The sequence below is a fragment of the Anthonomus grandis genome, chromosome 8 (genome assembly GCF_022605725.1).
Source record: "Anthonomus grandis grandis chromosome 8, icAntGran1.3, whole genome shotgun sequence".
Lineage (NCBI taxonomy): Eukaryota > Metazoa > Arthropoda > Insecta > Coleoptera > Curculionidae > Anthonomus > Anthonomus grandis.
Window position 1 is genome coordinate 8,356,976 of NC_065553.1, and position 16,991 is coordinate 8,373,966.

The following is a 16,991-nucleotide window of genomic DNA, read 5'->3' on the forward strand; positions in this document are numbered from 1 at the left end:
TATTTAAAAACACTAAACTAACCATACGGCGTTTACTGTGAGAATGAAATCAGTTTTGTGTGTTTGTCGACATGGATACTAAGGTGAAGAGGAAAAATATACTTATATTTAAAATACCTATATGCGGAAAAGCCTTTTGTTATTACAAATCAGCAAAATTTCAGATTTCTACTTCGTAATTCTTGGCTGCCCTTGAAAAGTAATCTTGAAAATTGAACCGTAAGAGAAGAGCATATTATTGTCCTAATATCGAAACCAGGACCCATGTATTTAGGTAATGTGACTCCTGGACTCATTCGACAAATATTAATAGAAACATTGTTGAGTTCCTAGAGAAAAAAATAATCTTTTTAAACTTCAGGCTATTGGATGTGATGGTATAGTAGTCAATACTGGCGTGCAAAATGATATATACTGCAAAGTATATGCTGTTTCATGATTTGAAATAAAATGTAAATCTTCCTATAGGCATGGAGCATGCATATTTTTGGAATTATTCTTACCAGCAGAAATTCAAAATAATATTGTGCCTGGGATTTCAAGTAACAAATACTTTGCTCACCCAGAAAATATGTTGTTAACTAAGCTTCCTGATAGTAGAAAAAGAGTAAGAAAATTAGGTTTGAGAAGACTGCTATAATGTAGACAACACAAACTATTAGGTCTAAAAGTGCGTGAATTTAGAGTGCCCTTCTTCAATTTCAAGGCTACATTAACTTAATTGATGGGCAGTAACAATTATCGAGCCTCCCTTTACAGTGTCGATTTCCGATAGCAGTCTTATGGAAATGATCTCAGAAGTTGTAACATTTTAAAGTTTGCATGCCGTTCACAAGCAGTGGAACGCTGTGTCAAATTGGTAACTGAAAAAATATTTGAAACAAAACGTCAATATTATAAAGTTTTAGAGAAATAAGAATGTTAGGAGCATATATAGTGGAATACGGTCGGATGGAACTCGATGGTGAGTTCTGAGTTATTTTCTTTTAAAAATACAGGTTCAATAAAATTTCAAAATTAAATTAGAGAAGACCTGCATAGAATTTTAAAAAAATTTTGATATTATTTTTTTTATATTCATGCCTTGTTGAGTTGCCAAAGATGAATTCACAACAAACCTAGTATTTGCGCGGTAATCAGCGGTTTGAAAAGACAACCTTTACGAATATAGGCATATCGCCATATCTCCCAAACAAAAAAAATCGGCCATTTTCACTCCACCTTAATGGACACCTCTGATATAATCATGATCGCTGGTGCTTTTTTAATTATAGAGTCATTAACGAATACTTCGACAAAAAAAGAAAAAACGTAAAATGTGGTCAAGATGCCTCTTTTTGCATCGTCGAAATATAGCCTTACTTAGTGATCTAGATTACATGCATATGAACAATTTTACAAGGATAACTGCAGAAAATTTAATAGGTTTAGTAGGTCCTAGAACAGCCAAGACAGATATATCATTCCTAAAGGCAATTCCTGTGCAAGATCGACTAGCCCTAACATTGTGCTTTTTAGCCACAGGTATATACAGTAATTTATAGTAATTATATAACATTTCGAAACAACTAATTTGCTTTATAATTATTGGAACCTGTAACGCACATATATAAGGGCTTAAGGATTATATAAATGTGTATTAATTTACGTTTTTTACTGGAAAATATTCTATTGGAACCATCAATAAAAAAAATGTCTACAAAATTGCTCACATTGTAGGCTGATGAATTTGTAATAGAGGGTTGGTTTGAGAAAGAGAGTTGCGAGTATGGGGCTGGGCTTTGTACAGTATTATTACTTTAGAAGAGGTTTGGTATGAATAAGACGGTTGCCAGATGTCATATTGTCCCATATAAACCGTGAATATAATATTGCTTATATGGTGTTGTACTATGGCTCTTATTTCTTTATTGTAGCGTCTGAATTTGTGACCAATATACTGCCCATATACTCCATCTTACTCGCCTTTAATCTTATGATAGTCGCTGCATTTTTTAGTAAACTTAGGGTTTGGTCTACTTTTGCTGTTTTAATAGGTTCATCTGGCCTCTTTTGCGGTTTGAGCTATGTGGTATAAGTAGTAGTACTTTGGAGCTAAAGCATTTACAAAATATATTGGATCTAAAATTATCACGACTACTGAAAATGTAAATTTTGATGAAAGAATACATTTTCAGCAAGATGATGCACCTCCTCATTACGAATAATGTACGACATTTTTTTAATAATTTTTACAGCAATATTCAGCAAAGTCACCTGACCTTTTTCCAGTAGATTTTACCTTTGGGGTCACCTTAATCTATGCGACCAGAAATATTAACGAACTAAAATAGAGGATCAGAAACGAAATTCAATAATACGTCGAATGTTTTAAAAAGTTTACAAAGAGAATCTTGTCATCGTTTAGGGCTTTGTGATGAAGTAAATTGTTTTCGTTTTGAAGAGTTGGTTAAGTAATAAATAGTTTTTTTTCACAAAAAATTTACATACTTTTCAGCATCTTTTCAAACTCAAATAATGATACCAGAAATGTTTCAATATAATTTTAGAAATTAAAAATAAATTTGATTTTCTAGTAAATCAATGAAGAGCAAAATGTGCCATAAACCTCCAGTTTAATAATATGTGGGGCATGCAGGCAAAGAGAACACATAATTGGGTTTAAAAAGAAATAAGCAATTAATTGATACAGGGTTTTTGAGATTTACTGCAGTACTTTTATTCGCCAAATTGTACATTGATAAACTATATAGGTTCATCAATAGAATGCAGGATAAGTACGAATAGTAAGATATTAAATATTTGGTAATATAGGATCATTGGGAAACAGACAACTCAAATATTTAGATAGTTTTGGCATTGCCGATTATACCAGAATTAGATGTCAACTTCCTTAATTTAAGTAACACTCTATAAATTATTAGATTTTACGACAAAATTTACGCACATGTTGTATGTTTATTACACATTATGCATAATATATGGCGTGTTCTCCTACAACGTTAATAGGTCATCAAAAAATCATAGTTTTTCCTAAACGCAAGTTTTTTTTTTCAAAGTTGGGTCTGATTTCTCAAAGAAGAGAATAACCTTTATTGCATAACATTTGACGAACATGGTGATTTAAAATAAAATAAAAATATTTAAAAAAATGTCAAAAGCCATTTTTTCTATTGTAATAGAATTAAAAATTCCTTTCTTAATATCCGGAAATACGTTTAAGCTTTAAGTTCTGCAAAGGGGGATCTGCAGATTATTGAAAAAAAAAAACAAGTATATATATATATCATCAAAAAGTAATATGTATTTGTATTTATTTCATGAGTTGACAACACCGGAAACGAAGACGTCGTTTCCCGCAGGAATCGCGTATTACTATGCAATTATTTTCGGCGTAACCGGCATTCACCTCGTCGTGCATCCAGTTTAAAATAGTTACAGGGCGTTCCACTTTCCATAGCTAAAAAGCGATTGAAGATTAAAAGACGGTCGTTTCTCAATAGACCTAGAAATGATTTATCGACTCTGTAGATCGGTGTAGCGACGTGAAAATATTTTAAAAAATAACCAGTATTTTTACTGATTGACCAAGATAATGCCAGGAAGTCAATTGAGAATACTGGCACTAGTAGATGTTTAAATGCTGTATGTAAATCATAGGAATATAAAAATGAGTTCGTAAGAATTTTATGTAACAATCAATAGGAAAAGAAAACAAAAAGTATAAAAGATAAAATATTTTTACTTCAGCTGTCAGCTACAGAATATAAAAAAAAATATTTTTTACCAATGTTACTATTTATTATACCAACGTCATTATTATTATAAGGAATCCATACAAAATATTTAATTAAATATATTCGCAATACTTTTAATATCGCTCAAACATTTAATAAAAAAAAGTAATTATATACATAAATGCCTTCACTTAAAAAAGGTTTTTTTCTGCAAACCTTAAATTGTGCGCAAATATAAAATCCCCAATAAAATCGTAAAAATTACGAAGCAGAAAGCATTTTTTATATATAAGAAAATACCAAAAAAAATTAATCTACTTACTAACTGCGTTATATAAAAAAATATCTAATACTATGGTGACTTATCAAGTAAGCAGAATTTCATTATAATATTAGCCTATAGGCTACCTCTACAATTTCCATCCTAGCAAATAAACTCAAAACGCTGAAATATACGCTCTAATGATAGGCGAGTATTAATATTTCGTTCATCAAATAATATTTAAAGCGTTGATAGGTTGCACATTGATAATATGCGTCAATGATAACTTTTAGAGTTTACTAAACTATAAAAATAATAAACAAACAGCTGCTTGTTTAGTCCCTTAACGTTAACAAGTGTTTAAGTTACAGAGTCGATTAACCCAAACATTTATCTGTAAATATTCAGCCTGGTGAAACCTGAACGATCCACTACCTTTCATTTATTTCAACAAGTACTAACCTACAATTCAAACTATGATTAAAGTTTTATGTCACTCCATTATTTGGTATATATGTCAGTCATAAGTTCTCCATAAACTTTTGGCTTTTTCTCAAAATCCTTCGTGAAAATTGCTTAATCATGTACATAAACATTATAAAGCTGCCCCACCACTTGCTTACAAAAAAATGCCAACGAATCCTATCAGTAAGATCGTACACTAAAGATGTCCCCAATAAGGGCTCAAAAGGAACTAACCGGGCTCATAATTCAACGAAAACCCTTAATAAGCTGAACATTTTAGGAGCGGTGGGAATCACTTCCGCTCTTATAGCTTCTTATTTGATAGTAAAAAGACCGTTTAAGGATGAAAATGGTGATATGGTAAAGGTCGGGCCTCAAAACGCATCTCTGCTTCTTGCGAAACCTACTAACATTGGGGAAGGCAATCCGAAAGAAGAACATTTAAGGTAAGTTATTGTAGCTAACACCTTAAAGGGATTCGAATTCTCTATGAAGATTTTCGAAAAACTGAAGTTTCTTTTCAGCATGCCTCCAGAAGATGTCGACCACGACCCCTAATCATATAATACAATAACAGAATCCTCCCTTTTAGGGAACAATACAACTTCATTAAGAAAGTGGTAAACGAATGTGCAAATGCGGTCTTCTACTTAGAACTGAGAGACCCCAATTTAAAAGATCTGGAAACTGGTCAGTCTATTGTTATCTCCAACGGGTCTGGATTTATTATCAGTGAGGATGGATGGGCGCTTACGAATGCGCATGTAGTCTTAAATAAGCCACAAAGTACCATCACTGCTATTATGAGAGATGGTAATTTAGGGTGTCACTTATTATAACTAACTAGTAAATCTGACACATATTTAAGGGAGAAGTTACAACGTTAAAGTTGAAGATGCTGATATGAATATTGATCTAGCGCTACTTAAACTAGAAGCCAATGAAAAATTACATAGTTTGCAGTTTAGTGAACCTGGTGATACCGCTGTTGGTGAATGGGTGGTAGCCCTGGGAAGTCCACTATCGCTCAGCAACTCTGTTACTGTAGGGATTGTAAGTTAGTTATACAGTTGACGAATAGAAGACTACACATAAGCATTTTAAATGGCAACACCGCTTCTCGTTTACTTTCTGGTTGATAAGCGGCGATGCGGATTCCGATCGTCTGATTTTCTATTATTTTGCTGTTTGTTGCATACTGCACTATTCAGTCTTAAAGGGCTATTTTAATTTTTTTAAATATTTATCATTATGGCTGTTTATACTCCTTTCGAAAAAGTCCAGTTGATAAAATGGTTTTATGGAGGCAATTCGGCAGTACAATGAATGAATTTATTCTCATTAAATTTTGAAAATAGACCGATTCTAAATTTTGATTGCTAAAACTAGTTTAAATATCGTGTCAAATTTTGAGACAACTTTTTGCCTCCAAGAATGTTGCAATTATCACATCAAAGCTCAATATCCACCTTTTGAAAAGGTCCAGGAGATGAAACGGCGGGAAGAAATGACTTGTAGTGCTTCAGTTCTGGATTTAACACGATCGAGCAGAAGTATTGGAGAGGAGTATGCACCATAAAAGTGTGACAAGTATCTGGAAAAAATGTGGATACATATGTTTTAAATATTCCAAAACTCGGGAGGTGTTTCTTAAAGACCAGCTGCGAAGGATGGTATTTTGTGAAACTATAATAGAAAAAGAAATTAAAATGAAAATTTCTTAGAAAATATGTTGTTTTTAGATGATTCCTCGGCATGGTAAACACAATCCTTCCATTTTTCGTTACTGGTCTCAGGAAAACGAGCACAGAAGTTTTCAGTTGTGTACTCAGTACCCTCAAAAGTTCAATGTTTGGGCTTGCATTTTAGGCTACCACGTTATTGAGCTATTTTTCAGTGATGGTACTTTGAACGCCAAAAAATGCGTTGAGTTTCTACAAAACCAAGTTCTTCACGCCGTTTAACTCCTCCCTAATAATAATTTCCTAACCACCTTAGTAGTGGGACTGGCAATATTAAATGGCCACCAAGATTTCCCAATTTGTCACCAAATGACTCTTATTTGTAGGGTTAATCTTAAGGAGAATATTAATAAATCATATAAAAAGTAGGTCAACGAATTTAGAGAAGTTGAGAAACAAAATTGTTGAATCTGCCAATTCCATTTTATCTCAAACTCTTTTAGAAGTAAGAAACAGCTTTTACGATAGGCTTTCTCCTTTTGTTTAGTTAGAGAAGGAGGTCCTTTGGAGCCTTTTATTTTAAAAATTATTTGTTAGGTTTATTATTAATTTGGAGTCGTATATTAGACGCTTACTAAAATAGAATTTTAAATAATTGAGCTCGAACCTCCAACACAGCGTACTGTCGTGGCGGCGACGTTGCGACATCTCACCTTCTTGGAACTTGATATGTGTAGTGATGCATTCGCCAATCTGTATACTGTGAACAGTTAGGAGCAACTTTATCTTTAAAGTCATTTATTGCATCTTGAAATTGTTTGATGCAAATAATAGATACACTCAAAAAGAGATAAAACTTCGGAAATTTAAAGCATTTTTTCAATATTATGTGATAAGCTGAAGTATATGTGGATATTAAAGTACTTAGTTTCTCGTAATAATAATCAATTTGATTGAAAATACAATCAAACATAGTACTCAACATTCATGCCTCTTGTCTGCAGCTGTTTTTTCCCAGACCAGAACACTTACTGATCATCCATGAGAATTATTTTATGGTATAGCGATTAGACCTTTAGTTATCAAAACTTTACTAGGGAAGTGTCTTTTCATCAACAGCCGTATAATACAGAGTGATCCAAAAATTAGTAATTGAATTAATAACGGATTGCAAAAAATAATAACGTGAATTAGTCAGTGTCATCAAATATTGAGGAGTGATTTATTCAATTCGAAAAAGAGTAGTTATAACGAAATTGTATTACCAAAATAGGAGCATTGCAAGGACTACTGGTCAATGTTTTCATTAGTTGTTCTACTGACCAGTAACAGTTTTACAATCTAATGTCGCAACGTATATACAACAGCGCAAATATGTCATTTAATTTTTGTTTCTCGGATGAGTACACGTTCTATTTACACGGTGCTGTAAATAAACTTAATTTTCGATATTGAAGTGACTCGAATTCTTACTTGTTTTGACTCGCAATGTCCTGAAGAAATAAATATGTAGGGAATTTTCAGAAATCATATCACAGTTTTTGGACATGCATTTTTCGAGTTAGTGGATCGGCAGACTATTGAATGGCCGCCAAAATCTCCCTACTTATTTTCTTTAGATTGCTTTTCTTTGGGGGCATTTAAACAGTTAAGTTTTTGTAGACAAATAACTCAGGCATGCATAAAAATGTGAGGAATGGATCGAACAAAATCTTTATTATTCCAAGGAGGTAAATGGACACCACTTCCAGCACTTATCACATTACCACATTATCCTTCATGGCAAATAAATTTTAACATTAACTTTACGTGTAAGTACGTGTAAGTCATTAGTCCGAGAGTGGTTTAATTTTGAAGTCAACTTTTGGTACTATGGAAACTATATTGATTATTATTTTTAAAACATTGGACCTTTTTTTCTGTTTGTTAGGTGTGAATTAAAACAATCAAGAATAGTCAACTAATTTATTTACACACTTACACTACGAAAATACGATCACTCACGACTACTAGAGATATTTATTTTTACTGTATTTACAACTATTTAAATCTCGCGCCAATATTCCGATCTTTACTTTACTGAACTGACAACTATCGGCGATGCTGCTCCTTATATACTCGGCTGTTTCGAAAGATTCTCGCCAACCTTCGATATGTCGTGCAGTGTACCACTTATCGCAATCCAGAATGAGGGAAAATCAACTGGTTTCTCGAAGTTTACAATATCGTTATAACATAATCCCTTATTTTGACATTTCTAGAAGCAATTGGTATACATACTTAATAAGGTTGCACCATAAAAGTTTTTAAAAAATTCAATACTTTGCTTATAATAATTTCTCAACTTTTACAAAAAATGATTTATGATTTTTTTTTAATTTCGATCTAATATGTGTGCCTATTTTGAGGAAGCTATACATCTATTATGGAACTTTTTTACTTTATTAACTAGACTATTTATTACCAATATCAATATAATAAATCAGGCAGCATACATAATCTTCCTATAGTAAATTTTGAGCATGTTTATCAAATATGTTCTGAAATAATGGACCGTTGAAATCGATCCGCACTTAAAAAATACTGTTTCTTGGAATAAAGGATCTCTATTTATAAGTTAACGATTTACAGCCTTTTTTTGAAGGTAAGCAGCGTAGATCGACCGGCAGAAGAACTGGGACTCAAAAATTACTCAATGTCCTATATCCAAACCGATGCAAGTATTACATTCGGCAACTCTGGAGGACCGTTGGTAAATCTGGACGGTAATGTCATTGGAATAAATAATTTGAGACTTACTTCTGGCATTTCTTTCGCTATACCTGTTGGTATGTACATTACTTTTAAAAGTTGAAAATAAAACAGAAGATTTTCATCGAAATTTTCAGAATATGCCAAAAAATTTCTGGAGAGTTCAAAATTTCGTACTAAAAACTCACCGAGTACTAAAGTTGGAAAATCTCTATTTGGACTAACGACCATCTCGATCACTCCAGAAGTTTTAGTGGATCTGGATAAGGAATCCTCGAATTTGCCTAAAGATATGACACATGGATTGCTAGTTTGGAAAATCATACCTGGAACACCAGCACATAAGTAAAACGTTCTCGTTAATTTAAAGTGCGCATTTTAAATAGTTGTTTTTTTGTTGCAGAAGTGGCTTAGAGGTCGGAGATATAATAACTCGTGTAAATGGAATTCCAATACAAAAACCTGTGGAATTGTATAATTTTAGCTCATCCAGAAGTGCACTAGTCATTGAAATAATTAAGAAAGGAAAAAAGAAAAATATTGTATTAAATGTGGAATAAATAAATATATATTTTGTTAACAATATTCTTTTTGGAAAGCTTTTTAAAAGCTTCTTGAAAATTTTAAAATATAGGTTGTTTATATTTTAGATTTTCCTTGTTTTTTATCCACCACGCGTCATATATTCTCTAATTCTTGGTATTTTAGATTTTGTCTTGCTATCCTTAAATTTCTCATAATTTCATGCAACTCTATAAATAGTATCAAAAATCCGGTCACCGTTAAAATCCCTAAGAACCACTTGAAATAATAAAAATTCAATATGATGTATTCCTGATCGTCCACTCGAAATGTCATTTTAAAAAGATCGAATTGTAATCCGGGATTAAACAGAAGCACTGCCGTTCTGGAAACTGGAACGAGATCTTCATTCAAAGCTTCTAGAATGATTACGTCGAATTCCCTTCTAGATGGAAGATTACATTTCAATTCCAGTATCATCTTGTCACTAGATGTGGTGTTCGTTTGCAGACGTATAGCGTAATCTTCATAATTGTCTACAAATTTAATAGTCAGTTATAAAGTGGGATAAGAACAAATAAAATTAAATTTTTATTAAAACTTTAGTATTTTGCAAGTCTATTTTTACGTCCTTTATGTCAAAGTTGTTTTAAGGTCTCCAAAAACTTAAATTATGTCACCGTGATTACGATATTATTCCAAAAAAACTATAAATGATGTCTTCAAGGCATTATAAAACCAAATTAAAACTACCTTAACAAAATCCTGTACAAAATATAAAGCAATTAAGGATATTTATGGTTATTACTATTTAATCGCTATAAACGAAATATACAAAAAAATTACAATTTTAGATACCAAGAACCATGAAATAAATTGACACAAAACTAAAAATAACACAAAACAAACCACCATAATTGTAATTCCAGAAGAAAAGAAAAATATAGAAAAGAAGATACGAGAAGAACTAATACGAAATAAAAAATTAAAGAGGCTTTCAAAGGATTTAAAAACATTATTATTGAATTAACTTTACTACAGTTTTAGGCTTTGTTATCATTATTTTAGAAATGAAAGATGATTTTTGGATTTACAGCAATTGATTCTTGTGATTTCAATTGCTCTAAATACAAAAAAATCATCTTTCATTTCTAAATTTCCAAGAGTAACACAGCACTTTCTTATTCTAATAATTATTTTTTTGCCTGAAAAAGTATTTCTGTAAATTTAACATTTTTAATGGTTTCAAAGTTACTTGTATGCAATATTTTATTCTATTCAGCCAACTGCTACTTAGCGATAATAAGGACTCTGAAAATATACCCTTAGAATAAAAAGACGACACGTAGTAACCTCATGAGACTATTCATTTCACTGAATGACATTGAATAACACTTAAAGATGCTCTTACGATTTACTGCAATTTTAGTCATTCACTTTCGTTCTATTTATATAAATAATATTTAGTTTATGATATATCTTTATAGTTTTTATAGATATAATCATTGAACACAATAATAAAGCTGCGCAATAGTTTATATTGACAATGCTCAAATAAAACAATCTATATTTCCTAATCCGCCTTCTTCAAAAGAAATAAATGGATTAGAATTTATCAGTATCGGTCACTGTCAATGGACTATTAACTTATAGATATATTAATCAACTTTTGAAATTAAATCGAATTTTGTATATGGATAAATAATGATATTAACATAATTGTATACATACCTGAGGTTATTATAAAATACATTCCTTCCACAGCATTATCTAGTTCAATAGGACCATCCATGAATTTTACTTCGTTATTAATTAGGGTTGCTTTGTACAAGGGTAATGTGAAATGTGATTGTCTGAAGAATTTTTCATTATCAATTAGATCACCGTTAAGCACTTTCTATAAAAAATATATTCATAAAATAATCGGATTATTAGATAGCTTCTATGCATATAGTAAGTGTATACGTACTGCACTAGTGAGACAAGGAACAATAATTCCAAAATATAAAGCGATGTCCCCCCAATACCTTCTCAATGGAAAAATCATTTTTTTAGCGCCAGTATAGATGCTGATAATTTGAACCAACCTAAAGTATAATAAGTTAAAAATAATTCCAACGCAGGTTTTGATAAGAGTTTTTTTTGTTATCAGGTATATATGTTATCTCGATTGCTAAATACATATTCCATGCGTTAAAGGAAACGAAATCCCGCAAATAAATAAAATATGAGTTATATTTTTGACATGCAGCAATTAAACGGATCTGATAAAAATAAGTCTAGCGTGACTCTATGTAGAAATCAGTCAAACACAGATGCATCAATTTGATAATCTACGCTTCCAAGAAGTACTTCAATACGTAACATTCTGATGATCCTATATACTATTTGGTATGAGGTATGGAGATGTTAGAGTCTACTTGAATCTCCCAGGATCAGCTAGAAGGAATGTAATCACTAATTTCATCGTAATAATAATAAAAATAATAATATTAATAATGACCAAATTATTAATTCTTATACAGACAGCCGATTCAAGGAAAATTGTTCTAATCATAATTCTGAGAGGTCTAATCGAAAACATTAAGCCACTGCAGTTAAATTTAAATAAGAGCATCTACAAATTAATACAGAAACAGTACTTCAATCAACATATTTTTATAATATATAAACATCAATACTTCTGAATAATTTAAGTTTGATACTACGCTCTGAGTAGACCGAATAATTGGCAAAATGTCAGCAACTGCGAATTCGGAAGTATTTTATAAAAAATTTCAGATGCCTTGTGGACGTTGTTTATCCAACGTTGATATTTATGAGTCCCAACTTTTCAGTTGAAAGTCGACTTACCCCATTTTTAATAAAAGCTTTGAAATTATCACTGGAAGATTTAAAACATTCATGAATGTTCAGAGATGTTTCAAACATTCAGACATTAGTGAATGATCATTGAATATATTGGAAATTAATAATAGATGTGCTATTAGAGAAGATTCAAAATTTGGTAGTCTACATCTGTAGAACATCATTAAACTCAAGAGGTGTTTGGTGGTTATTCCAGTGAATATTTTTAGATTTACATGTCAGGTATGAATTTCTGATATTAAAAAAAGAAGACATTTTACACGTGGCCCTTATGAGGTGGGATTATAACATATACTAATCGTACATTTAGCTTTGAATTAATTTTAATTCGCACTTCGTTAAATTTGATTTTGAAAGTAAATCGGAACAAATCGCATACCTGTTATTTAGGTTTCGTCGATTATCAAACATTTTCAACATTTTTTAACACCGCTCTCAGTTTTTGCTACTTTTACCACTGATTCGATTTGTAAGCAAACGGTTTCTTAGGTACCAATTTACAAAACCTTACCTAGTTAATTTTTATGTAAACTATTCTATAACATTAAGCAAATTCTTCTTTATATAGTACTTTTGCAGTCTTAAAAAAGAAATTCTTTTCTCCTATTTTTTAGTAGTATTATTCATATATTAAGTTTGCGCAACCCGAGAGTGAATTCGGATACTCAAAGGGGTAAACTGACACATATTGATTCATTAATTTTTACTATGCTGCCTTGCTTTTAATTTTTTTTACTTGGAATTATCCATAACCTATTTACTACATGCAAACGTCTCTGAAAAGGAAACAAAAATGTCATTAATAAAATTTAGCGACCTCAGTGTTAAACGGAGAGAAAGTGTAGCAGATTTGGGTCCTCAAATAACTGATTTTGTTCCAGAACGATAAACGCCAAGCATATGTGAGGGCCTGATAATAATTTGGGGAAGACGTACTGTTCTTCGGGTAGTTTTTTTTTTATTTTGATAACATCATGACCAATGGTATTTACTTTTTCTGCTATATTTCACAAATTATCAGTTTTTTCTATAGTCATAATCTTACATCAAATCGCAAAATAGTTTTACTACTAACCAAAACTCTTTATTTTATTCTTGACATGTATTTCGCTAACGATGTTAACGAGATCATAACTAAACTAAAACTGCTTACAAGTGGCTTTATATTATTCTAAAGAGGTAACTAATAGAACGAAAAATCCGATGAAGCATGGCTGAACAAATCTGAAACATTAACTAAACTATACAATTGACTATTACGGATGGGAACTTTATCTCCTAAGAATGGTTTTTTGATTTTAATCAATTCGTCAATTAATCTCATAATTCAAGTAAATTAGCCTTTGGCTAGACTTCACCTATTTACATAATTGGAGAATTAAATTATTGACTTTCGAAATAAAATGTTGGCTGTTGTTGACTGAAAAACATTTATAAGTAATTTTAATATCTCAAATCGCTTTAGCAAAAACTTTGTTGCAAGTTCGAGATCCTATAGTGGAGATAATGTTATTGCCAGCCTTACGGATTTTTGGTAAACAATATAATTTTGGAATTGTTGGGCTCAAAAGATGTAACTTGAATTTGTCTGAAGAGGAAACAAGATTTTTGGAATCATTTAATGCTGTCTTAATCTGCGAAATCATTTTTAATAAAGGATTCTTAGAAATATTTTTCTATGAGCCTTAGACCTGCACTTGAACTATTTCTTAACTTAGAAATACCATATACAATCCTTACACAGGAACCTTAATAACTCTTGTGCGTTAATACGTAGATTAAGATACATGTTAACACTGAATAGCATTGAAATGTTATACTTTGCCTACATTCAATCAATTATCAAGTACAGTATAATTTTCCGAGGGACATAGAAGACTATAGAAGCTATTATAGACTATATAAGACATTCATCAACTGCAACAGCTCATGAACGTTGAACTCAATAACTTATTCATCTGGCTCTGTAGAAATAAACTAAGTTTAAATGCAAGTAAAACCAAGTTTTGTATATTTGGCAAGAAATCTAGATTAAGTTCTATAGACATGGGCAATATACAGATTTCTGTTAATGGGGAAAGTATTTTGTATGCCAAAGAAATTAAATATTTGGGAACAATTTTCGATGCCAATCTGAATTTCCATGCTCATGCAGATTATATAATGAGAAAATTTTCAAAAAAAAGTTGGATTTATCACAAGAATTGGAAAAAAATTGTCAATGTACATCAAATTAAAACTTTACAACGCCATTGCTCTTCCTCATTTACAGTTCTGTTCAACATTATTGTTTAACTTGCCACAGTATAGAATTGACCAACTAGAAAGAATTCAAAATGGGGCTATGAGATTGATTCTAAATTGTAATCGTTACACGCCTGTTGTCTCTATGTTGGGTGTCCTAGATATGTTGTCTGTACATCAAAGAATTTTGTATAACGTTTATTTGTTTATTTTTAAATTAAAACATCAGATGCTCCCCGATTATATTTGTAATAAATTAAAAGTTTTTGGAGATATACATAACTATAATACGAGAAATCGTATAGACTTCATACTAGTCGACAGATGTAACACAACCCAAATGCATAATTCAGTTCTATACAAAGGTTTAATCCTATTTAACAACTTGCCTGTTAACATCAAAAATTGTATTACTTTGAATCAATTCATAGGGCTCTTGAGAAAATTTATTATGAATAAGTAAAATTGTGTTTGTTATTTTATTATTTTATTTTAATTATGTAGTTTATTAAGTTTTACTATAGTATGCATTGTTTCCGCTCCAATCATCATCTTGAATGTTGGTTTATCTGTTGACTGGGTATTTTTGGGCCAACCGGGATACTGGTTACAGCTTCTTGGAACTACCGAAGCATTTCTAAGTGTTACACGGGAGGACCAATGTATCTAGTCAGCAAGGTCAACCAAGTTCCAAATGTGTGTCATCGGCTGATTGCAACCGAACCGACTCGATCAACCTGAGTCGACATTATTTTCATTATTATAAGGCAAACAACAATTAACTGTGCTTTTAATAAGTGGACAAGGAAATAATGTTTAAAATAATGTTTAGGTTAAGTCTAGTTTTAATTTATGGTCTACCTCTGACAGGATATTTCTGGAACCGGGATGCTGTTTCTGGATTACCGAGACCATCCATGGACAAACCGGAGTGTCCTGATACAGTTATGGCCAACTTATACTTTTACTTTATTTTTATTTATGTTTTTATTGAATATAGCTTTTGCTAAATAAAGATATTATTTATTTATTTATTTATAATATTTTTAGATGCCAAAACAAAATCATTAGATGTAAGCTGCGTTTGGGACCTAGGGACTCTTGTAGGAGTCACTTAGAACTCTGACAGCTCCTTGACTTTCCTATTTTTCCTTGGTTTGTTTTTTTTTTAAAGGGCACAGCACCTAGTTGTCAACAAATTCTGAACATTATACTGATGGCATGGCCATAGTAACCAGAAGCAGAAACTCCAAATCCCACTACATCATTCTACCATCTGTGAACGAAAGGCACATATTATAGAGGGCGGTGAGGGCTTAATTACTGCTATCACAAAATGAACAATGTATCCAAAATTTCAATCCTCTTAAAACAGCAGTGATGAATTTGTGACTAGACAGGCTAGTTTTGCTTTAACAGTATACAGATTCGTGTTGAATCCAAAACTAAAGCACTATAAACCATTTCTTCCCGCCGTTCTATCTGCTGGACCGTTTTAATAGGTGGTTTTTGAGCTTTGATTTGACAATTTCTACATTTTTGGAGGCAAAAAGATGTCTCAAAATTTGACACCTTAAATGTCGTGTCCAATTTATCTAAAAATTTAGCAAAAACTATAATATTTATATTATATTTCACATTTGGTTTCCAATATATAACACATTGTAGTATATCCACGTCAGTGCTCAGGTCCACAACGTTAAAAAAAAACTTTTTTGGCCGGCCCTGTATCTCCCTTTACCTGCGTTCCCTCCGTTCTATCCTCTCTAGGCTTTGTCATTATTCATCGTTGTGCGAAAGTGTTCACATACGTTTATAATACGGCTCGCCCTCTCAAACCTAAAATGCCGAAAAGAAAAAGTGACAAGCGCGTTTCTCGTCGGTCAAAAAAGTTACGAAAAGACAAAAAAAAAAATTGCAGACAGAGCTACAGGATTGTTAGTTGTCCCATATTGGCCGTCCCAAGCGTGGTACCCTTTATATCGCCGATTATTAATTTCGGACTTAATTATTTTGAAACCATCTAATAATCTACTTCTATCGCCTTTTAGAGAGCCTCACCCCATGAGCTCGAGCCTTACCCTGGCTGTTGGGAAACTCTACGGCAAGCCTTTCGCTTAAGAAATACACCGGAATGCGCAGTATCAACTTTTATAGCATCATTAAGTGTAAACACCAGGAAGCAATACAACACAACTTATTTAAGCTGGTGGCAATGGTGCAATATGGAAGGTATCTCTCATTTTCAACCCACATCTCACAATGTTTTAGAATTTTTACAAAAGCAATTTGAAAAAGGTGCCTCGTATGCTACTCTCAACACACATAGATCGGCCTTCGCCTTACTTTTTTCTTTTCCGAATGAACAAAATTTACTAATAAAAAGGTATCTAAGGGGAGTTTTCAAAATAAGACCGACATTTCCAAAATACAAAAATACTTGGGATCTCAGCATAGTCT

At 31.9% G+C, this 16,991-nt stretch overlaps 2 protein-coding genes across 2 annotated transcripts; one reads left to right on the top strand and one right to left on the bottom strand.

Annotated features, from left to right (window-relative positions):
- The first annotated feature begins 4,483 nt into the window (after positions 1-4,483).
- LOC126739657 (serine protease HTRA2, mitochondrial-like) lies at positions 4,484-9,546 on the top strand. Its single transcript, XM_050445433.1, has 6 exons — positions 4,484-4,910; positions 5,057-5,277; positions 5,333-5,517; positions 8,791-8,974; positions 9,035-9,242; positions 9,301-9,546. Exons 1-6 carry the CDS (start codon positions 4,582-4,584, stop codon positions 9,455-9,457), a joined length of 1,284 nt encoding a protein of 427 aa, XP_050301390.1. The 5' UTR covers positions 4,484-4,581; the 3' UTR covers positions 9,458-9,546.
- LOC126739658 (uncharacterized) lies at positions 9,438-11,506 on the bottom strand. The gene is made up of 3 exons (XM_050445434.1): positions 11,389-11,506; positions 11,151-11,316; positions 9,438-9,955 (listed from the first exon to the last, which is right to left on the bottom strand). Exons 1-3 carry the CDS (start codon positions 11,464-11,466, stop codon positions 9,576-9,578), a joined length of 624 nt encoding a protein of 207 aa, XP_050301391.1. The 5' UTR covers positions 11,467-11,506; the 3' UTR covers positions 9,438-9,575.
- Positions 11,507-16,991: the final 5,485 nt, after the last annotated feature.

Bases quoted from the DNA above. Each gene is read 5' to 3' on its own strand.
- LOC126739657 (XM_050445433.1), top strand. From the start codon at position 4,582: ATGTACATAAACATTATAAAGCTGCCCCACCACTTGCTTACAAAAAAA. The intron at 5,278-5,332 runs GTAATTTAGGGT...CACATATTTAAG, and splicing joins CACTGCTATTATGAGAGATG to GGAGAAGTTACAACGTTAAA. The intron at 9,243-9,300 runs GTAAAACGTTCT...TTTTTGTTGCAG, and splicing joins CCTGGAACACCAGCACATAA to AAGTGGCTTAGAGGTCGGAG.
- LOC126739658 (XM_050445434.1), bottom strand. From the start codon at position 11,466: ATGATTTTTCCATTGAGAAGGTATTGGGGGGACATCGCTTTATATTTT. The intron at 11,317-11,388 runs GTACGTATACAC...TATTTTTTATAG, and splicing joins TTCCTTGTCTCACTAGTGCA to AAAGTGCTTAACGGTGATCT. The intron at 9,956-11,150 runs GTATGTATACAA...TTAAATTTGTAG, and splicing joins GTATTTTATAATAACCTCAG to ACAATTATGAAGATTACGCT.